Genomic DNA, 25804 nt, shown 5'->3' with positions numbered 1-25804 from the left:
AAACAGTTAATGTGTTGTATCTCTTTGTCTCGAGTGACTTTCAAAAATGTATTTTATGGTGTTTGGAGGTGTGAGCTGGTCCTTTAATGGACCTCGATAGTCAAAAACTATCCCTCTATCTTTCTAACCCCATTGTCAATGTTTAAACTGGCCTTTAACTGGACCAAACTGATTATTAATGGTCCGTGAATGGTCTAAACTTTTTTTTCTGCATGAATGACAACCATCCACTAGAGGGCATCCAAACTCCAGCAGTTCACAGTGGAACCTGAGCTGTCCTCATCAAACACTTTCTAAAGAGTCTCTATGAACACACAGGGACAGGCTAGAATCCAAACAGGACATATGGTTAATGGTAAATGGTAAATAGATTGCTTCGAAAACACATTCACCCATTCACACACACAGGCTTTTTCCTGCATAGAGAAAGTTTTGGCGCGTGCCAAAGCGGATTTATCCAGCGCCAAAGGAAAATCAGGAGCGCCAAAATGATGAAGATTGAGAATAAACATAGCTATTTAAAACCTCTCCAAATTCAGCCCAATTTAAGTCATCCTTCTTGAGGGGCTGGTCAATAAGTTGCATTTAATTTTCGATTACTACGTCTTCCCTCAATCATGAAAACAAAATAATCGTTATTAAACTATCATTGTTCCGCACGCCGGGGCATGCAGGCTTGTAAATGCAACGAACCCTTCTGCTATGCGCTCCGCTCGGCCCCTCCCTCACCTGACAGTTATATCGGCTGTTCCAGAGAGTACGAGGGAGATGTTACGCATTGCCAGGTGTTTTGAAAAACTTCTAGATGACGAGAATATAGGTATAACTAATTGAGTTGTCTGAAAACACTTCAGACTCACAACAAACTAAAATAATGTGCAAGATATGTCACGCACGGACACGCGAGTAACGTGACATAAGCGACCGTGAGATAGAGAGAGAGACAGAGAGAGAAAAAAAGGGATACGACCTGATCTGCACCTCTAAACATCCCAACCAATTTGTTTATTCACTTTAAGTCGAATCATAGTGGTCTATGACCAAGCAATCACTGAATAAAAAACACAGAAGGTTTAAAGCTCCTTGACTCCTGCCGCCACAACTGTCAACACTACAATGCAGCTGCCTATCCACCCTGCTCCCTGACATAAATAAATCATGCCCTTACATGTAATGCTATCAAAAGACATGCCCTATCAACACCATTTACAACTGGTTATTTTTATTTTGACATATTTACTTTATTCAATTATTAAAAATATGTTTCACTTATTTAGCCTATTTCTATTCTCCCTGTTTTCAGTTCAATTAGGCCTTTGTTTAAAGTCCAAAGTCATGGTGTTATTAGAAACAACCTTGTTAAAAGTTAAATAAATGCATAATGTTCTTAAATCAATGATTAACTGTCTTTAATAATCGTGATAACACAAAGTGATTACTCAAAATAATCATGATTATGATTTTTTCATAATCGAGCAGCCCTACCTTTTTGTGATTTCCATGGTTTAGATCAATTAGAAACAATTAAAGAATTAAATAGGTAGGCCTAGTCATTATTAGTATTTTGACTTCATATCTACAGGTTGTTTATTGTGATTTCATAACCGTCAGTGAGCTCCATGGTAACGCAGTGATTGACAGGCTGACTGAAATGCTCTTTATCTGGACAGAAACTCCCCTCACCCAACCCCACACCCTCTTAAAATACACAAACCGTTTGCCTTTACTGTTGCACAGTCGCGACCCCAAAAAAAGTTGGTCGCGTACTGATCCCCCCCAAAGGCCCATTCTGAGCCAGGAAAAACCCTGCACACACATTCACACACTAGTAGCTGCAACTACCAAGCAGCGTGCAATCTAACTATCGGGATCAATTTAGGGTTCAGTGTCTCTTTGCCCAGGGACACTTGGACATGTGGCGGGGAGACGGGGGATCCAACCACCGACCCAGTGGACGATTGCCCAACACACTTCACCACATCCGCCCATTGTGTCCTTTACTTTCCTTTTTACACTTGAAACTAGTCCAAGTGAACTTCTCCGGTTGGCACGTTTTGAATGAAACTCACAAGTTAACGTCACAAAGATGAAAGCTAAGCAGCAAAAACAAAGACCATTGTAAATCTTACTCTGACTTTCCCTCCAATTGGGTTCAGTTATAAAACAACAGAATCCAGAGTCAAAGACGAGGATGGAGGAAACCCAGATATCAGTTGGAGAGGGGGCATGGGTTCTTCTGTCAGAGCTGCAAATGATGAGACGGCTGATTTCTTAGTGTTGTAGTGAACTTTGATACGTGTAGTTGTTTTTTTTATAGCATTGTTAGTACTTTATGGTCCGTAGTAACTCAGCTGAATATGACCACAAAGGCATTTGTCGCGCAGCAGCAGCTCAGATCAAACATAACTTCATGAGCAGATTCTATAAACTGGAATGTAAGCGAAGGAAGCCGGTGATCAAAGATGGATTTCTGTTTGTTGCTTGTTTTCACTTTGGGTAAGAAAACTACACTTTCAGTTTTTAATTTGCTTAGAAAATTTGAACGTGAATTTGAAGATGTTTGTTAAAGACACCGTTTGGTTGTTCAGTTTGTTTAAAGCTCGGGGGAAATGTGCTAAAATGCTGAAAATATCACAATTAATATTCTATGCTTACCGTAATAACAAGAATTGTAAGATATATTTCTTAAATATTCACTGAATAAAATCTCCTTACAGAATATACTTTTATCTCTTGGCACAATGCAGACCTTTATTGGTCTCAACTTCTTATCTTCTGTGTTCAACACTTTCCCAAGTTATTTCTGATTGGTCCGTCCTGATTCGGTTTTGTTTATAGCAGAGGAAAATGTTCTAAAATGCTGAAAATATCATAATTAATATTCTATGCTTACCGTAATAACTTAAATCTTAACTGAATAAAATCTCCGTCTTACAGAATATACACTCACCGGCCACTTTATCAGTAACACCGGTTCATTTTCTTGTTTACACATATAACTAATCAGCCAATGTCATGGCAGAAACTCAATGCATTTAGGCATGTAGACCTGGACCGGACAACTTGTTGAAGTTCAAACCGAGCAACAAAATGGGGAAGAAAGGGGTTTTAAGTGAATTTGAACGTGGCATGGTTTATGGTGCCAAAGGGCTGGTCTGAGTATTTCAGAAACTGCTGATCTACTGGGATTTTCACGCACAACCATCTCTAGGGTTCACAGGGAATGGTCTTAAAAAAAAATCCAGTGAGCGGCAGTCGTGTGGACGAAAATGCCTTGTTGAAGTCAGAGGTCAGTGGAGGATGGGCATTCTGGTTCGAGATGATAGAAAGGCTACAGTAACTCAAATAACCACTCTTTACAAGCAAGGTATGCAGAATACTATCTTTTTTTTTTTTTTTTTTTTTTTGGGCATTTTTATGCTTTATTGATAGTGTAGAGACAGAGTTGAAATGGGGCAGAGAGGGGAGTGACATGCAGAGAACGACCGCGGGCTGGAATCAAACCCTGGTCCGCTGCTGGCCGAGGCCCATGGGGGGGGGATGCCCTACCAACTGAGCTAAGGGCGCCCCCCAGAATACGATCTCTGAATGCACAAAACGACCAACCTAGAAGCAGATGGGCTACAGCAGCAGAAGACCCCACCGGGTGCCACTCCTGTCAGCTAAAAACAGGAAACTGAGGCTACAATTCGCACAGGCTCACCAAAATTGGACAATAAAAGATAGAAAAATCATGCCTGGTCTGATGAGTCTCGATTTCAGTTGCAAAAGTCAGATGGCAGGTTCAGAATTTGGCGTAAACAACATGAAAGCATGACTCCATCCTGCCGTGGACCATCAACCATGCCATGTTCAAAGTCACCTAAACCCCCTTTATTTCCCATTCTGATGCTCGGTTTGACTTCAGTACATTGTCTTGACCACGTCTAAATGCCTAAATGCATTAAATTGCTGCTATGTGATTGGCTGATTAGCTTTTTGCTTTTACAAGCAATTGAACAAATACAGTTGCTGGTGAGTGCATTTTTATCTGTTGGCACAATGCAGACCTTTATTGGTCTCAAGGGTTTATCTTGTTTGTGCAAAACTATCCCATTCCTTCTTTCTGATTGGTCCGTCCTGATTCAGTACTCCAGCTGGGCTGTGGGCTTATTGCTTGGTTTATTTACTTCTCATTGAAGCTAATTTTACCTTTTTTAAAGTAGCTGGACATTAGAGCAGATTGCTGAGGGATTCATAATGTTGGTTAATTGATGCAGTTAGATTACTACTATAACAGATTATAAAAGGGTCATAGAACGTTTCCATTTATTCTCCCCAGCTGTTCCTTTGGCCTCCTATAGAACACAGTCCATCACAACAGCATCAGCATCAAAAATCAGGAACATTACCACCAGCACCACTGGGCCCCCGATTCCTGCTACAACCACCATCACCACCTCTCTTCCTGCTCCTAATATTACTGTTACTTCTAATTCTCCTACTACCGCTATTCCTGTGACAAACTCCACTACGTCTGTTCCGTTAACAAACTCCACGACTGCTCATCCTTTGACAACTTTACCAGGTACAACTTTAGGTACAACTCTTCCTGTGACAAATTCAACCACACAGTCTACACCACAACCTACAGAACCTTCTACACCTGCGGAGACAACAAAACCTACAATTCCACCAAACTCCACGACTGATCCTTTGACAACTTTACTAAGTACGACTTTAAGTGCGAATCAAACCGCTGCCACAGAGGGTCCTACTACAGCAGGAGAAACTAATCAAACCACTGAACCAACGACTCACTTCCCTCATACTCCTACACCTACTCCCCTTACCACTCATATTACTCCTCCTCCTACTTCTAATATTACTCTAACCCCTGTCCCTGGAGAAACCACTACTACAACTGCAACTACTCCTAATATTACTTCTCCAGAAACTATTCCTACATCAACCACCACAACTTCTCCGACTAATACAACCATTACAACTGTAACAACTCCAACAACAAATGCAACAACAACTCCGTCAACAACTCCACCAACAACTCCACCAACAACTCCACCAACAACTCCACCAACAACTCCACCAACAAATGCAACAACAACTCCACCAACAACTCCACCAACAACTTCGTCAACAACTCCATCAACAACTCCACCAACAACTCCACCAACAACTCCACCAACAACTCCACCAACAACTCCACCAACAACTCCACCAACAACTCCACCAACAAATGCAACAACAACTCCACCAACAACTTCGTCAACAACTCCACCAACAAATGCACCAACAACTCCACCAACAACTTCGTCAACAACTCCACCAACAAATGCAACAACTCCATCAACAACTTCGTCAACAACTCCACCAACAAATGCAACAACTCCATCAACTCTAACAACTGCCACTACTACAAATACTACTATTCCCCCTACGACACCACCTCTAGTTTGTGATAATGGTGGACGACCACAGAACGGTGTCTGCATCTGTCCTGATGATTGGATCGGAGCGACATGTGCGATAGGTGAGTCTGATTTAGTAACATCAGCATAGTCCAAAAGAAAACAAATTTTGTAATTAAAAATAGTCCAAAAAACTTTGCACCTTAAATTATCACATTCATTGATCATATTAATTCACCCCTGTAGATGATCTTTTTTCAATTTTTGAGGTCAGGCTATATTTTTCTGTTTGAATCAGCAGCTAGCTAACACTCCAACATTTTTATCATGTTTCACGGCCTTTGTTTGTTAATCTGAGGAACGAGAGTCATCACAGCGGGAGTCAAGAAAATGTTTTTTTCTTTAATTTGTGCTGCTCTCACCCTTTTATTTTCTCTCTCTTCCTCTTTAACTAGCCCAAACCTATAGGCCTACACACATGTTCATTCCCACACAATTAAGGTTCTAGAGTGCTGGGCATTTGATTATTAACTGACTAATATTTCCGGTGCCAACTAGTGGGGCAGCGGACTTTTAAACATCAAACCAACTAGTCAGGTGCATCCCATTCTCAAACATACAACCTTTTTTTTATATTAAATTTGTCCCCTTAGAAAATGTTTGCCAAGCAAAACAGGAGGGTGGATTAAATTTTCCACGCACAACCATCGGCTGGTTTGCATATTCTGTGGAGATCTGTCCAGAAGGAACAAGTGCCGGTAAGTTTCTACCAACCATTGATACACATCCATTAAGGTATAAATCCAATAACTGGCTCTGTCCACCTGTCTGTCTAAAATCCATTCATCAGGTATTCCATAATAAACTGTTGTTTTTGTGTCCACCACTTCCATCCAGCTGGTAAACCAAAGGCTTCAACCAGATGTTCCATCAATAGCGGATCAGCTATGTTCGAAAAACCAAAGATAATGGAGTGTGACCTGACGCTCGGCGACCTACTACAAAATGTGAGCATCACTGTTTTTTTTTAAAGAGCACCTATTATGCTATTTTTCCGGGTTCACACTGGCATTGCAGTATAGCCTCTCTGCGAAGACGTTTTGTTTAGAGCCTTAACAGGACAAGACCCCCATCTGCTCTCTTTCCCCGTCTGCCCTCTGCCTGGAACCTAGCTAATCGGGTCTGCTCTGATTGGCCAGGTTCCATCATGGCAACCGGATAGCAATAGGCAACGCCCCCTAGCTTCACCGCTACGCTGAGCGGACTGCAGTGCGAGCGCTGCAGATTTGAGCAGACGGGAGGGCGGGACAGGGACGGGCCAGAGCGTGTAGCATCTAACCCGAACCCATACATGGAAAATCCGTGTTTTACGTCACGCAAGCCAGGACATTGCGTTCATTCGTGGCACCCTAACGTTCGTGGTCAGAAGAGCATAATAGGAGCTTGTTAACAACTGATCAGACTGAACGTGCATATTTCAAAAATTTGTGCACATCTCATCCTATATTTAAGACGGAAAGTATATGTATGTGTGGATATGGATATGTGAGTTGTACAAATATGGAGATATGGACGTATGAATTGTGTTGATGCATACGGTGGATGTATTTTTGTATGGATGTATGTAGTGGATATTTCATTTCATTTTTCGTTTGACTTTTGTTTATCCTCGGGAGACCAATTCAGGGGTGTCCCTCATTTGCAATGGCGTCGAGTATATATGGATATATGGATTGTATAAATATAAAAAAATATATATATATATAAAAAATTATTATAAAGTTATTGAGCTGTGGAAAAGGGGTAGGATTAAATAAGTTTATACTTCTTCCTACTCCTTTTCAGGCATATCAATTCAATGTTATGTTTATTTTTTGTTTATTTTGTTTATTTTTATTTGTGAAATCATTTGAACATATTCTTTGTGTTGTGTTTTCATGCTTTTAGTTTTTCTTTTTTTTTTGATATGTCTGAAATAAAGTTTAATCAATCAATATCCAGGTAAAGGATAACAGATTACTGAAGCAGTAGATGATTTATCATGTTATTCCTCTTCCAGGTGACCAGTGAAACTGACTTGGACTCACTGGCGTCCGCCACTCAGATTCTGACCTCCAAACCTGAAGAGATGTCGTCTGCAGACGTCACAGCAGCAGTTCAGATCACCAACACACTGCTAAGTTCTCCTAACGCCACAGAGGTACCGCACAGCAACACTGAAGAACAACACACTTCTGCAACTTCTGAGTTTCAATGAGTTTGCCCACTACACAACAACAAGCTTCAACAACCGCAACAGTTTGGTCACAAATTAAATGATTTCCAACCGTGGAATTAAACAGAACAGAACACATTGAAATCCTAGAATCAAAGCACACTGTAATCTAATGTAAACGTAAATATTCTTCAGGTATAATTTGCTGAAGCAGCGGTTCTCATTGACCAGGTGTGTTCTTTGTGTTTCAGACTGTCAGGGTGGCAGCCATCGCTACCGTCAGCCAACTGCTGAACGCCAACACTCAGGACGACAGCGAGGACAACAGCGCTACTCTGGAGTAAACTAGTCATATTCTAAAACCTAACTTTTAAGGATCCTTGTGTTCCATGTAAAAAGGTCCACCTGAATATGTTTTCAGATGGCATAAAAGGTGTTGGATTTTGGTCATTGGATTTCTGCGAAAACTTTTGGGATTTTAATGAAAACTTGTTGGATTTCAGCTAAAACCGTTTGGAGTTTGGAAATCATTGTTAAATGTTCTGAGTTAAAACAGCACTTAAAGTTGCAGGTCAATGTTAAGTTCAGTGAATATTCTAACCTACAGTTTACTGGTGTTTTTTTTTATATATTGTGGTGTTCTCTGTTTCCAGCCTCACGGTGAGCCTGGACGAGCTCTCTTTGACCCTCAGCCAGAATCTGGACTCACGTCAGTCTCAGTCTCAAGCTCAAGTGGTTCAACCAAACCTGGTGGTTCAGTCGGCCCAGGTCTCTGCAGACAGTCAGGGAGTCCAGTTCACCTCCCTGTCAGGTCAGTGGAAATACCACATGAAGCCAGTCACATGTTAAACGCTGTTTCTGTTTACCTGAGGTAAAATGCTATCATGTTTCAGTCCAAAGTCCACATTAAAGTGAAACTGTTATTTGATCCTCAAAGACAAAGACGTGTTCAGTGATAAAGTTTTATGATTTTAATAGTCCGTCATTAAGCCACCAGTTGAATGTGTGTTTAAGATAATCTTTTAGCATCTGTCATAATCCGGCCTTGTTTCCTGCTCACTGTTAAGTCTTTCTTTTATTGTCTTATGTTTTTGTCAGTTCACACCTGTTGAATATATGTTTAAGCTTTAACTAACTACTGCTGTTTCTCTGTGTGTTTAGGAACATCTGGGAGCTTCGTTGCTGACAGAATTAAGCTGAACACCAATGTGTCCAAAGTTGAGGTGGAAGAAGGGTTCATATCCGATGCTCTGATATACGTACAATTCTCACCAGGTGAGTTTCCTGCATCTGAGTGAATCCACAAAAAGTTTTCCTGATGACAAACATTTCTTTGTTTTGGATTCTGAAGAAACTTCCAGAAGTCATCAGAAACCGTCGACTGTCTCGGTGGGGTTTGTGCTCTATCAGAACGATCGTTTCTTCAGGTCGGGGCGAAACAGAAGGTCAGGCACACAGATCAGGGTCCTGTCGGCCAGTGTCAAAGGTCAAACAGGCAGCGTGGTGCCACAACGTGTGGAGATGCAGTTCAGACCAACAGTAAGATAAGATAAGATCATATTTTATTGTCTGTTTGCACAGACATTTTTCTTGCAATACAAGCTCCCAACAATTACACATGGACTATGAATAATAAATATGGCCGGTGGTGCAGCCCTGCATGGGTGGCTATACATAATACGGGGTTAAAAGTCACCGTGCAACACATAGGAAAGTTCCAGAGGGATTTTGTCAGCCAGCCTGACTGTGTGCCTGTTGTTGGTTTCGAAAAATGTGCTCTCTACTGAGTGGCCCACCAATTTGAGAGCAGACTACATCAGATGTACATGGACTGCATCTGCTGCACCTTCCATCTCACAGTTTGGCATCTGACAGTTTGGCACTACGACAGCCAACAAACAGCAATGTCTACAATCAACGGCCCCTAAATGTCCTATTTCCCATTTAACAACAACTGCTTACACCGCTAAGACCGCAAGGATACAAGGAAAGACACTAGTTGAAAAGACATGAACGAGCATAACTGTCGTTCGGAGGGAGGAGCTACAGCAGGTAGAGCGTGTCAGGGAGGGACCAAAGAGAACACAAGTGGAGCGGTTGAGGTAGTTGGATTCGAACCTCTATCATTACAGCCCTAATGCATAGCCCCTCCGATAGTATAACAGGGCAAAGCAGCAAATACAAGAGCTTTCATCAGTGGTTCATGTGCTCAATCACCGTTGTTTTAACTCACTGTTTGATAGATAGGAACTTAACAGACAATAAAATAGACGGTAATGTTACAGAGGATAACATTAACAACCTTTAAATTATTCAGATTTGCTAGCATGCTAACGCACAGACCAAGGCTGGTGAACATGGGAAACATTATGTCTTCTGGCTCCTCTGTTGAATGAATTCTGAGGCCCAGATCTGTTTTTGCTGCCATTTCAGCTGATGAACGGAACCTCTGTGTACGACTACGCCTGTGGTTTTTGGGACTACAACCTAAAGAATTGGAGCACAATCGGCTGCTTGAAAGAAAACGCTTCAGACGGATCCTTGGGGTGTTACTGCACCCACACTGCCAACTTTGCAGCTATCTGGGTGAATATTAAAAAGTGCCGCTTTCAGAAAGTACAATAACTTGTTCTTCAAATGCCACATGATGGAAGTTTTCTGTTTGTGTTTCAGTCATTTAGACAGGATTATGAATATGCAGAAGAACTGGACGTGATTTCCATCATTGGACTTTGTCTTCCCGTTCTGGTTGCGCTGTTCACAATCATTCACCACATTAAAGAGAAGTAAGACCCTGTTACAATACATAACACCATGAGTCTCAGACAGGTTCTGGAGTCATAAGAAGTGTCTTTAAACCTTTGTCCCGTCTGTCCAGCCATAAGAAAGACAAGCGTGACAAGGAGAACTCCAACATCCCTCTGCTGGTCATGTTCCTCAAACTGCTGGCCACAATCTTCACCTTCTTCGCCGGCATTGGGAGCTCCAGCGGGCCGAGCGACGCTCCGTCAGACACTAAGAACGTCATCCCGGACTCTGAGGAGCACGTGGATCCGGACCGAGGCCCGTGCACTGCTGTGACCGCTCTGCTTCACTTCTTCCTGCTGGCCACCTTCATGTGGACCAGCCTGTACGGCACTGAGGTGCTGATGCTGGTCAGAACCAAGCAGAGCATTCTGCCTCCATACTGGACGCAACTCAGCATGGCTCTGGGATGGGGTACGTATGGAGTTAGTTATTTCAAGAGTTACAGCGCTCCAGAGTGCACACATGCGCCTAAATATCTGTTGAGTGAGCCTATATTTTCACTGGTAGCACCAGTGCACCTGAAATGTAGTATTAAAATGTAAAATTGGGTGTAGTTCAATATGATTAATCAATTGCGGTGTGAGCTAGTGCAATTACGTAACGGCACAGTGGAGGGAGGCGGGGGGGCGGTGGGTGAGTATGTAGTATGTAGATGGCTGGACATTGGGTGGTGAAGATGTAATGTTAGTGAAATGATGTGTGGAGGAGGAGAAAGGAGAGCAGTGGAATCCAGTCCGGGTTTTCTGTCCTGTCTGGTGAATTGTTGCCTGACAGCAGCGCAACATGGTCGAGTAGCGGGTGAGACCTGATGACATGGCAGTGGTGCGACGGAGTGTGAAGGTAACCAGATGAATGGGATGGAGTGTCCGTGCTGGGAAAAAACACATTTGCTTCTGTGGATGTAGCGGTCGGTGTAGGAGTCCAAGTTGTTTGATGACGGTAGATGATAGATGATGGGATGGTGTGGTTGGAAAGTCCTATGGTGGCGTCAGGCTGTGTAACAGTGGGTAGAAGCGGCGAACAAACAGCGCCAGCGTCCTGATAGGTAACTGATGAGTTGTTCACATGCGTAGGCCTATGCAGTAATACTTTTATTTACCGCAGCGCTTTCTAGTTAAGACAGTCGCCTGGGCAACGCACGTCAGCGTCCCCATCCCCCCTCACCCCACCGCTCCTAAAGTTCCACACACACAAAGTCTTTGGGTCAGCGGCCCCCATTACTGAATTTAATCCTAACACATAACCAGTATCATGTTCAATTTCATGTTCATAGCAAACCAAATTTCATGAAAATCGGTTCAGATGGGATGGAGTGGGTTACAGTCTGTTTTGTAATGCAGTCTGTATCTCTCTTAAACACTTAATCAAGGGAGCTTTTTCGCGTATTATATGTGGTTTTGTCCAAGTTATGTAGCCATAGCCGTCTGTCAAAGCTGGCGGACGTTCTGCGCATGTGCGAATCACATCGTGTAGGGACAGTGCCACTTCTTTTTATGGGACAGTGAAGAGTAAGACCTTTTTTTCTGTATTTTCTCAGGAGTCCCATCCGTCATCATGGTGATCACAATGGCAGCCACCTACACAGTGGAAAATCCTCTGAGATACAGACAGGAGGAATTGTGGGTCCAATACTAGTATTATTATTGCACTAATTTATAACCTGTGTAATAACCTGTACTAACTCTGTTTCTTTGATGCAGCTGCTGGCTCGCCGGTGTGGATCAAACCAAACAGTTTGACTTTGGGAAGCCGATGTTCTGGGGTTTCCTCATTCCTCTGGGACTGATCCTGATCTACAACGTTGTCCTGTTGGTTCTGGGTTCAAGAGGGTAAAGCTGCTTCAGCGCTTCTCCCATACACTCAGAATAAAATAAACTTTCCACAAAAAGGCACAAGAATCAGGAACCATTGCCTGGTAGAAAATCCCTTCAGGATTGGAGATACAGAGAATCGAGGCATAATTTCATGAAATTGAATAATGTAATGTTTCAAAGAAAGCGTCATATTTTCAGAACGAAAGTCTTTTTAGAGCAATGAAGGTTTTAGAGGGAAATATTCGAATAATTAATAGTAAATTATTTTTCAACCTTAGAGGATCTGAAGACTACCTCATTGAGATAAATAAAACAGCTGTAATTTATTTGAGACATATTTCACTCACCAAGCTTCTGTTGTGTCTGCAGAAACAGCGCCCATTCGTTGAAGAAGATCCTCCCCAGTGTTTCTCTGGTGGTGTTACTGACTCTGTGTTGTACTCTGGGTTACCTGATGCTCCTCACCACAGGACACACAAACCTGGTCCTCAGCATCTGTTTCTGCATCTGTTCAACCACAATGGTACATTCAAATCATCCCTCCGTCTCAACTGACCTGGTTCTAGGATAACAAAATTCATAAAATGTAGGATAACCAGGAGCTATGGAATTATACCCATAACAAAATATAAAAACATAGAATATTGAACATGGAATATCAGCAATACAAAATATGACCAAATGCAAATATGTGAAAAAGTCTAAATTACATTCTAACTTCAGTGAATTTCATAGATTGTGACGCAACACTATAAGCAATGTCCACCCTGGTGTCATGTCACCCAGCGCCTTAGTGTAGGTTTCTCTCTTCCAGGGCATTAGCAAGGTTTCAAAAGGTTTTCTGACCGCGTCATAGGGCGAATAATTTAAAGTTTCTGATGAAAAACAATTGAACTGGTGGTGGCTCTTAAAGATCGCTGTGAAAACGTCACATTCGTCCGTTTTCCATCGACCCCTTCACACACAAAAAAAATACAGGAATGCTTTGGGAATCCTTCAGAATTCACAGGCGGTAAAAATCAGTTTTGCTACTTTTTATATGCCTAGTGGCTTGTTTGACCGATCTGACAACATTGTAGGTAATGGAGCTGTATTATTTATAAAATACTGCCATCTAATGGATCAATTTGGAAATTGCAGAAACACCCTACTACTTATTGTTTTCAAAGTTTTATCCAAACCTACTGCCTCAGGATAAAGCTGTTGGACCTCTGGTAATATCTGATAACATTTTAAACATGGAAACAAATGTAACTAGAACTACACTTTCTGAATGAATTATATGAATGTTATGGGCTGAAAGAAAGCAAAAGTAAAATAACGATACGAAGAGAGATCATTGTCCATTTGACGGATCACTCAGTTAGACAAAAATTAAAGCCAAAAATGTCCATAGTGAGGCAGAATGGTTAAATATGGTAAAAATAATCTTACCTTTCAAGCTGCCATTCGGTTGACTTCTCCATCACAGATCTGTCCATCCTTGACAGTCCCAAACGCAGTCATAAAACTAAAATTAAATGTTACATTTAGTCAAGTAGAAATTCACAATTAACGTGCATCCATCTTACTACAGCAACTGTATGGATATATTTTCTACTATTACCAATCTCAGACACAATCACAACAGTCCCAAACAACGCAACAAGCACAACATAAATAACTTTCATCTCCCTTCCTTCCTTGTGCTTCCAGGGCCTCCAGATACTCATCCTCTTCCTTGCCAGAACCCCGAGCTTCAAAGCCGCCATGTCACGGTCCGTTCGCTCCGTTCGCTCCGTTTCCTCCGTAAACATTCAGCTCAACACCAGGAAATACAGTGTGAAGAAAAGCTTCAAAACCATGCAGACGGCCAGCCACAACGAGTCATACCACAATCTCAGAGACACTTCATGCTGAAGAAACAAACACAGACCAGAAAGATCCACACAGAGTTATGAAGGCCAAATATTAATAAATAATACTAGATTATATGTTAATTAATATTAGGCCAGGAAGAATTCTTAACATTCAGATTTTTGTAAATATACTGTATGTCGGCAGCTTTATTTTTGCATTTTCGCAGAAATATTTCTGCTTTGCATTTTCTTTTAATAAATGTATTCACATGCTGCACTTATTTTACAGCTTGAAGTATTTTTACTTTATATAGGTTTTCTTTTAGGTAGAAAAATAATTCATTGCAAACAAATAGTTAGATGTTTAATGGTTAAGAGAATAGTTGTGTTTATTTTTGAGAGTTTTTTGCATATTTTTTTTTTTTTTTCCATTTTTACTGAAGTCCTTGTGAAGGAATATTTTAACATTTTTGTAAAGTTATTAGTGTATTCAGGAGAGATGAAAACGCTTGTGTTTGGTTCTGTGAGGTTTGTCGGACTTCTGGGTGGCACGCGGCAGAGGATGGCAGGCGAGCAAATTGCTCTCCCACCTTTTAAGAATATTTCCCCGAAAACATTTTGGGCTCTCCGGAGGCATAGTGGATAGAGCGTGTACCATATTGGCTCCTTTGTTGCAGTGGTCGCGGGTTGAAATCTGACCCGTGGATCTTTACTGCAGGTCATCCCCCCTCTCTCTCTGTCTCCCCATTTCAACTCTGTACTGTCTAATAAAGCTTGAACATGCCAAAAAATAATCTTAAAAAAAAATATATAATATTATAATAATATTTCCCCGGAATCAACTGTATTAAATAAATAAGACACGCCTGAAATATGGAAGGGGAGCCAGGGGCAGAACGGCCACAAGGACGGAAAGAAAAGAGAAACCAGCCATGAAGAGTGACAACGGTGTTGATGCTAACTCACCTAACCAGTGCAGGCTTGAGAATACTGAAGCCAGCTGGCCCTGATCGATCTAAAAATTCACGTTGCTACAGAGCTCTGGATTAGATTATTTCTTTATGTACACTGTGGATAGACACAGGATAAGTGCCTGCAAGATAGGTATTAGAGATGTTTCAGACCAGTGAGGGGTATGCATCACACAGCACCTGGATAATAAAAAGAAGGATTCCCTATGGCTTCTCAACCCAAGTTTAATGAACGACAAATGATGTGAGGAATGTATCAGGAAAGAACTGAAAGAGAACAATGTCATAAATTGGCGGTGGCCAACTGGGTTCAGTTATAAAACAACAGAATCCAGAGTCAAAGACGAGGAAAGGTCCAACATGGAGGAAACCCAGATATCAGTTGGAGAGGAGGCATGGATTCTTCTGTCAGAGCTGCAAATGATGAGACGGGTGATTTCTTAGTGTGCTAGTGAACTTTGATACGTGGAGTTGTTTTTTTATAGCATTGTTGTTCTTTATGGTCCATGGTAACTCAGCTGAATATGACCACACAGGCATTTGTCGAGTAGCAGCAGTTCAGATCAAACATAACTTCATGAGCAGATTCTATAAACTGGAATGTAAGCGAAGGAAGCCGGTGATCAAAGATGGATTTCTGGTTGTCGCTTGTTTTCACTTTGGGTAAGAAAACTTCGCTTTGAGCTTATGATTTGATCAGAATGTCTAAAAGAGAATTTGAAGATGTGTGTGAGAAACACCGTTGGGTTGTTATAGCTCAAGGAAAAATTTGCTAAAATGCTACAAATATCATAATTAATAATCTATGCTTAATAACGAGAGCCGTAAATTATGTTTCTTAATGTAATCTCCTTATAAAGTATATTTTTATCTGTTGGCACAATGCAGACCTTTATTGGTCTCAAGGGTTTATCTTGTTTGTGCAACACTTTCCCATTCCTTCTGTCTGATTGGTCCGTCCTGATTCAGTACTCCAGCTGGGCTGTGGGCTTATTGGTTGGTTTATTTACTTCTCATTGAAGCTACTTTTACCTTTTTTAAAGTAACTGGACATTGGAGCAGATTGTTAAAGATTCATAATGTTGGTTAATTGATGCAGTTAGATTATGCTACTATAACAGATTCTAGATGGGTCATAGAACATTTCCATTTATTCTCCCCAGCTGTTCCTTTGGCCTCCTATAGAACGCAGTCCATCACAACAGCATCAGCATCAAATATCAGGAACATTACCACCAGCACCACTGGGCCCCTGATTCCTGCTACAACGACCATCAACACCTCTCTTCCTGCTCCTAATATTACTGTTACTTCTAATTCTCCTACTACTGCTATTCCTGTGACAAACTCCACTACGTCTGTTCCGTTAACAAACTCCACGACTGCTCATCCTTTGACAACTTTACTAAGTACAACTTTAGGTACAACTCTTCCAGTGACAAATTCAACCACACAGTCTACACCACAACCTACAGAACCTTCTACACCTGCGGAGACAACAAAACCTACAATTCCACCAAACTCCACGACTGATCCTTTGACAACTTTACTAAGTACGACTTTAAGTGCGAATCAAACCGCTGCCACAGAGGGTCCTACTACAGCAGGAGAAACTAATCAAACCACTGAACCAACAACTCACTTCCCTCATACTCCCACACCTCCTCCCCTTACCACTCATATTACTCCTCCTCCTACTCCTAATATTACTCTAACCCCTGTCCCTGGAGAAACTACTACTACAACTGCAACTACTCCTAATATTACTTCTCCAGAAACTATTCCTCCTCCTGTTTCTACTACTGCTACTTCTCCTCCTACTCTTGGTCCTACCGAAACCACTGTCCCCGAAGGAACAAATGCCACAACTCCTTCTCCGACCCCTCATACATATCCCAGTTCAACTGCAGAGCCACTAACGGACTCTACAACCTCTCCTGGCAATACCACTGCAAGGCCATCCCCAACAACGCAGCCTACCCCACAAGCATCTGAACCTCCCACTGACTCTACAAACCCACCAACTGCATCGACTGAACCTCCCACTTCATCTGAGGGGCCTACAGCAGCTACTCCAACTATTCCCATATCTCCCACTACTCCTACTCCATCAACCACCACAACTTCTCCTACTACTACAACAAATGAAACAACTCCATCAGCAACTGTAACAACTCCGTCAACAACTCCGTCAACAAATGCAACAACTCCATCAAGAACTCCATCAACAACTGTAACAACTCCATCAACTGCCATTACTACCACTACTACAACTACTACTACTATTCCTCCTACGACACCGGCTCTAGTTTGTGATAATGGTGGACGACCACAGAACGGTGTCTGCATCTGTCCTGATGATTGGATCGGAGCGACATGTGCGATAGGTGAGTCTGATTTAGTAACATCAGCATATTCCAAAAGAAACCATATTTTGTAATTAAAAATAGTCCAAAAAACTTTGCACCTTAAATTATCACATTCATTGATCATATTAATTCACCCCTGTAGATGATCTTTTTTCGATTTTTGAGGTCGGGCTATATTTTTCTGTTTACATCAGCAGCTAGCTAACACTCCAACATTTTTATCACGTTTCACGGCCTTTGTTTGTTAATCTGAGGAACGAGAGTCATCACAGTGGGAGTCAAGACATTTATTTTTTCTTTAATTTGTGCTGCTCTCACCCTTTTATTTTCTCTCTCTTCCTCTTTAACTAGCCCAAACCTATAGGCCTACACACATGTTAATTCCCACACAATTAATGTTCTAGAGTGCTGGGCATTTGATTATTAACTGACTAATATTTCCGGTGCCAACTAGTGGGGCAGCGGACTTTTAAACATCAAACCAACTAGTCAGGTGCATCCCATTCTCAAACATACAACTTTTTTTTTATATTAAATTTGTCCACTTAGAAAATGTTTGCCAAGCAAAACAGGAGGGTGGATTCAATTTTCCACGCACAACCATCGGCTGGTTTGCATATTCTGAGGAGACCTGTCCAGAAGGAATGAGCGCCGGTAAGTTTCTACCAACCATTGTTACACATCCATTTAGGTATAAATCCAATAACTCGATCATTTTCCTGTTGGGCTAAAATCCATTCATCAGGTATTCCATAATAAACTGCTGATTATGTCTCCACCACTTCCATCCAGCTGGTAAACCAAAGGCTTCAACCAGATGTTCCATCAATAGCGGATCAGCTAGTTTTGAAAAACCAAAGATAATGGAATGTGGCCTGACGCTCGGCGCACTCGGCGACATACTACAAAATGTGAGCATCACTGTTTTTTTTTAAACTGGTCAGAATGAAAGTGCATATGTGAAAAATGAGTTCACATCTCAACAGATTACTGAAGCAATGGATGATTTATCACATTATTCCTCTTCCAGGTGACCAGTGAAACTGACTTAGACTCACTGGCGTCGGCCACTCAGATTCTGACCTCCAAACCTGAAGAGATGTCGTCTGCAGACGTCACAGCAGCAGCTCAGATCACCAACACACTGCTAAGTTCTCCTAACGCCACAGAGGTACCGCACAGCAACACTGAAGAACAACAAACTTCTGCAACTTCTGAGTTTCAATGAGCTGTTTACCCACTACATATAAATATCAAGCATCGAAAACTAGTATTGTGCTCACGCATACACGGCACCTTTCATTAACTTGTTGTCAGCACCTTTTATAATAGGTCCATGGTCAACACCAAATTGCACTATTTTGAAAGGACACGTTGTATGAATGCAAACACACTGTAATCTAATGTACATTTAAATATTCTTCAGGTATAATTTGCTGGAGCAGCGATTCTCATTGACCAGGTGTGTTCTTTGTGTTTCAGACTGTCAGGGTGGCAGCCATCGCTACCGTCAGCCAACTGCTGAACGCCAACACTCAGGACGACAGCGAGGAAAACAACGCTACTCTGGAGTAAACTAGTCATATTCCAAAACCTCATGTTTAAGGATTCCATGTAAAAAAGCTCAATCTAAAAAATAAGACAACATCAAATGCTTGTTTTAATCCAAGTTTGCCAATACTGGCTTACCTCTCTGGTGGTGGCTAACACAAGGTAAAGTTTACATTTTTTACCACCATAGATTTTGTCAGATGTCGTAAAAGGCATCAGATTTCAGTCTTCGGGCTTAAACCAAAACATGTTGGATTTTAGCTGAAACTTCATTAAAATTATTTCCAAAACTATCTGGATATTATTATTCAAAAGTTGTTGTAACTTGTTGAAATTTAGTCGATAGGTTTTTGAGTAAAGTAAAGAGCATCAGTGGAACACAACAATAGAGTAGCTTCATTTGTAATTAATAAAGTCCTCTGTACTCACAAGCAGCCGGTTTGACTTGTTGTCGAAAGCTTTCAGGAGCCTGAAAGAGACAAAAAAAAGAAGATAAATATGACCATAATGTGATACATCAGTGTTTATAACAACTTTTCTGAGTTAAAACAGCACCTGAAGTGGCAGGTAAATGTGAAGTTCTTGAGGTTAACATTTAAAAAAAATGTATATATTTTATGCAGTTTAATATTGGTGGTTATTTTAATATTTTTTATATATTGTGGTGTTCTCTGTTTCCAGCCTCACGGTGAGCCTGGACGAGCTCTCTTTGACCCTCAGCCAGAATCTGGACTCACGTCAGTCTCAGTCTCAAGCTCAAGTGGTTCAACCAAACCTGGTGGTTCAGTCGGCCCAGGTCTCTGCAGACACTCAGGGAGTCCAGTTCACCTCCCTGTCAGGTCAGTGGAAACACCACATGAGTCCAGTTCACCTCCCTGTCAGGTCAGTGGAAATACTGTGGTAGCCGGATTGTTCCCCATGGCTTGACAATAGACAGAGGCGCAGACTGGACTTTCATCAGTGTTCAGGTTTATTTAGAAGATTCCAGACAGGGCATTTGGGTATTGTAGCAACAAGCAGCAGTGGCTCTCCCCCAGGCTGTTAGTACATGCTCACACAGTCTTATATCTGTGTGGGGGGTTTATCAGGTGTGTTAATATCTACAAATAGATAGGCTATCACAACAAGTCAAACACATGTCCATTCATGGGTGTTTTTGTTCCTTTCTATGTGACCCCAACCTTTAAATATGTCTGCTCTGCAACCTCTATTTCCACCACAATACCACATGAAGCCAGTCACATGTTAAACGCTGCTTCTCTTTACCTGAGGGTGAGTGACTCTGAGCTAGTTTTATCCATACAGAAGCTAAGCTCTGTTTTTCAGAGAGGCCTCGTGTCAATGTTCACCAAATATTTAAAGCAGAGGTGGTAAACTAATAAAAAGTTACCAGAACTTGTGAGCATGATGTAGGGATTTCCCCTAAAGCTGTTCCGGATTCCTTTTCTCGTGTTATTGAATCTGATCTTCTAGCTGGTTTGTTGACGTTTTAGACATTCCAAATGAAATGGTTTGGTCAATGAAATGCTATCATGTGTCCCAGAATCAGTCCAAAGTCCCCATTAAGGTGCAGCTGCTTTCATTCTCTGAATAAGGTTTAGGGTTCGTGTTAAAGTTTTATGATTTTAATAGCCTGTCATAATCCGGCCTTGCTTCCTGCTCACTGTTCAAGTCTTTCTTTTATTGTCTTATGTTTTTGTCAGCTCACACCTGTTGAATATATGTTTAAGCTTTAACTAACTACTGCTGTTTCTCTGTTTAGGAACATCTGGCAGCTTCGTTGCTGACAGAATTAAGCTGAATACCAATGTGTCCAAAGTTGAGGTGGAAGAAGGGTTCATATCCGATGCTCTGATATACGTACAATTCTCACCAGGTGAGTTTTCTGCATCTTGGTAAATCCAATTTTGTTTTCTCCTGATGACAAACATTTCTTTGTTTTGCATTCTGAAGAAACTTCCAGAAGTCGTCAGAAACCGTCGACTGTCTCGGTGGGGTTTGTGCTCTACCAGAACGATCGTTTCTTCAGGTCGAAGCAAAACAAAAAGTCAGAAGCACCGATCAGGGTCGTGTCGGCCAGTGTCGAAGGTCAAACACGCAGCGTGGTGCCACAACGCGTGGAGATGCAGTTCAGACCAACAGTAAGAAAACCTGCTTCTGTGATCTTTGGCACCTGAGCTGTTTCTAGCTTACAAGTAATTATCAAACGAAACTGGAGAACATTTTGGCCTACAGAGACCCCGAACAATGTTCTTGGTCATTCTTGGTGAACCGTCGTTGAAAACATGAAAGTTTTGCTAAGCATGAATCTGTCTGGTTCTGCTCACAGGGTTGGATGTTTGATTTTGAATAAGGTCCAAGACTCAGATTTTTATTTGCTACTGTTTCAGATGATGAACGGAACATCTCTGTACGACTACGCCTGTGTTTTCTGGGACTACAGCCTGGAGGATTGGAGCACAGTCGGCTGCTTGAAAGAAAACGCTTCAAGCGGATCCCTGGGGTGTTACTGCAACCACACCACCAACTTTGCTGCTCTCTGGGTGAATATTAAAAAGTGCCACTTTCAGCAGGTACAAGAAATGTCCTCTACTTGTTCAAATGCATGATGGAAGTTTTCTGTTTGTGTTTCAGTCGTTCAGACAGAATTATGAATATGCAGAAGCGCTGGACGTGATTTCCATCGTTGGACTTTCTTTTTCCATTCTGGGTTTGGTGGTAACCATCATTCACCACATTAAAGAAAAGTAAGACCTCGTTACATTACATTAGACGATGAGTCTCAGCCAGGTTCTGGAGTCATAAGAAGTGTCTTTAAACCTTTGTCCCGTCTGTCCAGCTCTAAGAAAAACCTGCGTGACTGGAAGAACTCCACCATCGCTCTGCTGTGCATCTGCTTCAGCCTTCTGGCCTTCATCATCACCTTCCTCTCCGGCGTGGGGAACTCCAGCCCACAGAGCGAGGCTCCGTCAGACACTAAGAACGTCATCCCGGACTCTGAGGAGCACGTGGATCCGGACCGAGGCCCGTGCTCTGCGGTCGCGGCTCTGCTTCACTTCTTCCTGCTGGCCACCTTCATGTGGACCAGCCTGTACGGCACTGAGGTGGTTCTGCTGGTCAGAACAATTCGCTTCAGTCTGCCGACATACTGGACCCAACTCAGCATGGCTCTGGGATGGGGTACGACATGAAAAGTGAAAGATCTCAAGTTTTGATGAGATATGTTTGATTGTATGATTTTTGCTTCTACAGGGTCGCTCTTTAGAAAACTTATTCTTGTAGGAATTAATGTTTAGTTTGTCCATTAAGAAACACATGAGGCAACACTTAACCTTTGTGGTAATAATGTTGAGTGGGCGTTCTTTTCTTTTGACCTCACGATGAAGTTTGAATATAAAGTGGCTTAATGCTAAGCAACATTTAATGTCAACAGTGTCAGTGTAAGACAATAAATCTGGTGTTTTTTTTGAAGAAGTATTGAATTTAAAGCCAAATTAGCAGTTGTTTGAACTTCCTGTGTCTTCTCAGGAGTCCCAGCTGTCATCATGGGGGTCACACTGGGAGCCACCTACCGAGTGGACAATCCTCTGGGATACAGACAGGAGGAATTGTGGGTCCAATACTAATATTATTAATGCATTGATTTGATAACTGTGTGATAATGTTCATTAACTCTGTTATCTTTGATGCAGCTGCTGGCTTGCCGGTGTGGATCAAACCAAACAGTTTGACTTTGGGAAGCCGTTGTTCTGGGGTTTCCTCATTCCTCTGGGACTGATCCTGATCTACAACGTTGTCCTGTTGGTTCTGGTTTCTCTGCAGACGTGCAGCAGAGATCCTCAGCTGGGAGGGTAAAGCTTCAACTCTAATATCTTATATTCAGAATAAAATAAACTTAAAGCTGGGGTATATGATCGATGCTGGGAGGGTAAAGCTTCAACTCTACTCCCAGAGACTCAGAATAAAATAAACTTAAATAAACTTGGCCTAAAGAACGAGATCGCGGTACAGTCGGTCTGAATGTGTTTTCTCAGGAGGGTGGCTGGTGTCTCCCTTAGAGACAGGGAGAGAAGCTCAGTCATCCTGAGTCAAGACGCTGCTCCTTTGGTAGAAAGGAGCCAGTTGAGGTGGTAGGGCATCCGGTAAGGATGCCCCCGGATGGATGGATGGATGGATGGATGGATGGATGGATAGATGGATAGATGGATGGATGGATAGATAGATAGATAGATTGATCTGGTAAGGATGCCCCCCGGGCACCTCCATAGGGAGGTGTTTCAGGCACCACCAAGACCCAGGACTAGATGGGGCAGATTTATTTAAGACATAATTCACTCACCGCGCTTTTGTTCCTTTGTTGTGTCTGCAGGAACAGCGCGCGTCCGTTGAAGAAGAGGATCCTCCCCAGTGTTTCCCTGGTGGTGTTACTGGGTCTGTGCTGGACTCTGGGTTACCTGCTGCTCTTCACCACAGGACACACACACCTGGTCCTCAGCATCTGTTTCTGCATCTGTTCAACCACACAGGTACTAAACTATGGAATTATACCCATAACAATATATATATATATATCTATAAAGCAAGAAACGTCTGTCTGTCTGTCTGTGGCTTGCATATCTCTCGGACTGTTAGTCAGATCGGCCTGAGCATCCTTGATTGATTGTGAGGTTTTTTGGACCAAATATGTAGAAGTTATCATATTTATATCATGCAGGCGGCAAATAAATACGCGCACTGAAGGCCACAGTAACAACGGGCATGAAGTAGTCTCAGGCTAGACCCTGCCTCCCTCTGAGTTGATTGGCCGCTGCGACCAAAAGCAAAGCATGAATTTACGAACGGGACACACACAGCAGACCGACAGCCTGGTGTTACTTCCTCATTCAATGCACCCAACTTGCCCCCAACTTCCCAAACAAAACGTTCTTAAACCTTTCCACAGACATCACCAACTCCTCAACCTGTCCGCTTTAGATCACATGTTATGCTATTTTCACTGTTATAGAGTTAATGTAGTTAAACACTTCCACGACAGTAACGCTAATTTCAGCTAGCATGCCAATAGCGGTTTCCATTTAAACTAGCACGGTCTCGGATAGCTCTGCTACCGGTGAATGTGAACATGATCGCTTACACAGAATGTTTTAAATTTGTTAGAAACTAACACCTAAACGAGCTAAAGACTACGTAAGATGCAAAGATGCCCTTCATTTTGTTTGCTAAGATAAATGCTGCTGCCTTCAAGCTGCAATTACCAATAAAAAACATTTTCACCTGCTTTGCCCATAAAGAATAGAGGATTATATGGCGCAACAAATATTAAAGAAAGAACATAAGTCACATTGACGAGCGATGCGACAGCCATTTCAATGACTGTGTGACACTGCCTACAGTATGTGTAGGCTACATCTGTTTAGTGTGTCCCACTTTGAAAGACGGGTTACATTTAAGCATGCATAAGCTACTGCTTCCTACGGGCACTGCACTAGTATATAGCACTAGTATATATAAATATAGAATACAGAACATGGAATATCAGCAATACAAAATATGACCAAATGCAAATATGTGAAAAAGTCTAAAATACATTCTAACTTCAGTCAATTTTATAGATTGTGACGTATAACTTTGAGGAATATCTTACCTGGTGTGATGTCATCCAGCGCCTTGCTCTAGTTTTCTCTCTTCCAGGGCATTAGCAAGGTTTCAAAAGGTTTTCTGACTGCGTCATAGGGCTGGCCCAAATAATTTGAATATTCTACTGTTCGTTTGTTAGGTTGATAATGGAGTCTCAATTCAGTATTCGGAAGCTTTGTTTTTAAAGAAAAACTATTGGCGGTGGCTCTTTAAGCTCGGCGTTAAAACGTCACACTTGTCCCCGTTTTCCATCGACTCTTTCACAGAACAATCCAGGAAGGCTTAGGGAATCCTACTTCCTCCACAAAGTAAGAACGGCAAATTGACCTGTAATGTCTTTGCATTTCGGTCCATATGCACTGCAGGCCGAGGCAGATTAAAGCAGGAACATTCCCAGCTTTCACAGGCAGTCAGAATCCGTTTTGTCTGCCTTTTATAGGACTGTTGTCTTGTTTGCCCAGATCTGACATTGTAGGTAATGGAGCTGTTTTATTTATACAATACTGCCATCTAATGGATCCATTTAGAAATTGCAGAAAGACCTTACTACTGTATGCTTCACAATGGGATCAATATTATTGTTTTTTTTAGAACGGGTATTCAAATACTAGAATAGGCTACTGACAGACCTACTGCCTCAGCATAAAGCTGTTGGACCTCTGGTGATATCTGATAGCATTTTAAACGTGGAAACAAATGTAACTAGGACAACGCTTTTAGAATAAATATTTATTATTAAACATGTCATGTCGTCCCAACACATTTTATACTGAATTGTAGATGTAGCTAAATAGATTCCTGTCTCTTAACATCTCAACATTATGTCTTAATAAAAATAATCTTACCTTTCAAGCTGCCATTCGGTTGACTTCTCTGTCACACATCTGTCCATCCTTCACAGTCCCAAACTCAGTCACAAACCTAGGATGAAATGTTACATTTAGTCAAGTAGAAAATTCATAATAAACGTGCATCTTCTTATTACAGCATCTTTATGAATATATGTTCTACTATCCACAACCTCACATTCACAAGAGTTGTTTTTGATGCCTCTGTTTTTAGCTCTCTCTCTCTCTCACACACACACACACACACACACACACACACACACACACACACACACACACACACACACACACACACACACACACACACACACACACACACACACACACACACACACACACACACAC

The 25804-nt window shown here is 41.8% G+C and overlaps 2 protein-coding genes across 2 annotated transcripts in view; both read left to right on the top strand.

Annotated features, from left to right (window-relative positions):
* Positions 1 to 46: 46 nt before the first annotated feature.
* Positions 47 to 14144, top strand: LOC307269934 (adhesion G-protein coupled receptor G7-like; the record flags this gene model as incomplete). Its single annotated transcript, XM_080053020.1, has 15 exons — positions 47 to 68; positions 6062 to 6166; positions 6306 to 6415; positions 7468 to 7608; positions 7875 to 7963; positions 8277 to 8434; positions 8785 to 8882; positions 9034 to 9162; positions 10057 to 10209; positions 10297 to 10409; positions 10502 to 10842; positions 11969 to 12050; positions 12132 to 12260; positions 12615 to 12768; positions 13941 to 14144. 15 exons carry the CDS (start codon positions 47 to 49, stop codon positions 14142 to 14144), a joined length of 2028 nt encoding a protein of 675 aa, XP_079909146.1.
* A 1270-nt stretch (positions 14145 to 15414) lies between these two features.
* LOC307269933 (adhesion G-protein coupled receptor G7-like) overlaps positions 15415 to 25804 on the top strand; it is a gene marked incomplete at both ends in the record, with an annotated part of 12434 nt that continues 2044 nt past the window's right edge. Inside the window, 15 exons of the mRNA XM_080053019.1 lie at positions 15415 to 15461; positions 16830 to 17041; positions 17364 to 17441; positions 18216 to 18334; positions 18454 to 18594; positions 18906 to 18994; positions 19656 to 19813; positions 20737 to 20850; positions 20928 to 21115; positions 21365 to 21517; positions 21609 to 21721; positions 21814 to 22154; positions 22503 to 22584; positions 22667 to 22825; positions 23344 to 23500. Coding sequence (XP_079909145.1) covers positions 15415 to 15461; positions 16830 to 17041; positions 17364 to 17441; positions 18216 to 18334; positions 18454 to 18594; positions 18906 to 18994; positions 19656 to 19813; positions 20737 to 20850; positions 20928 to 21115; positions 21365 to 21517; positions 21609 to 21721; positions 21814 to 22154; positions 22503 to 22584; positions 22667 to 22825; positions 23344 to 23500 — 2151 coding nt within the window. The remainder of the gene's footprint in view (positions 15462 to 16829; positions 17042 to 17363; positions 17442 to 18215; positions 18335 to 18453; positions 18595 to 18905; positions 18995 to 19655; positions 19814 to 20736; positions 20851 to 20927; positions 21116 to 21364; positions 21518 to 21608; positions 21722 to 21813; positions 22155 to 22502; positions 22585 to 22666; positions 22826 to 23343; positions 23501 to 25804) is intronic.

This window comes from Ammodytes marinus (assembly GCF_949987685.1).
Source record: "Ammodytes marinus genome assembly, chromosome: 24".
NCBI lineage: Eukaryota > Metazoa > Chordata > Actinopteri > Uranoscopiformes > Ammodytidae > Ammodytes > Ammodytes marinus.
The sequence above is the reverse complement of the archived record's forward strand: the minus strand, read 5'-3'. Positions and strand labels throughout refer to the sequence as shown.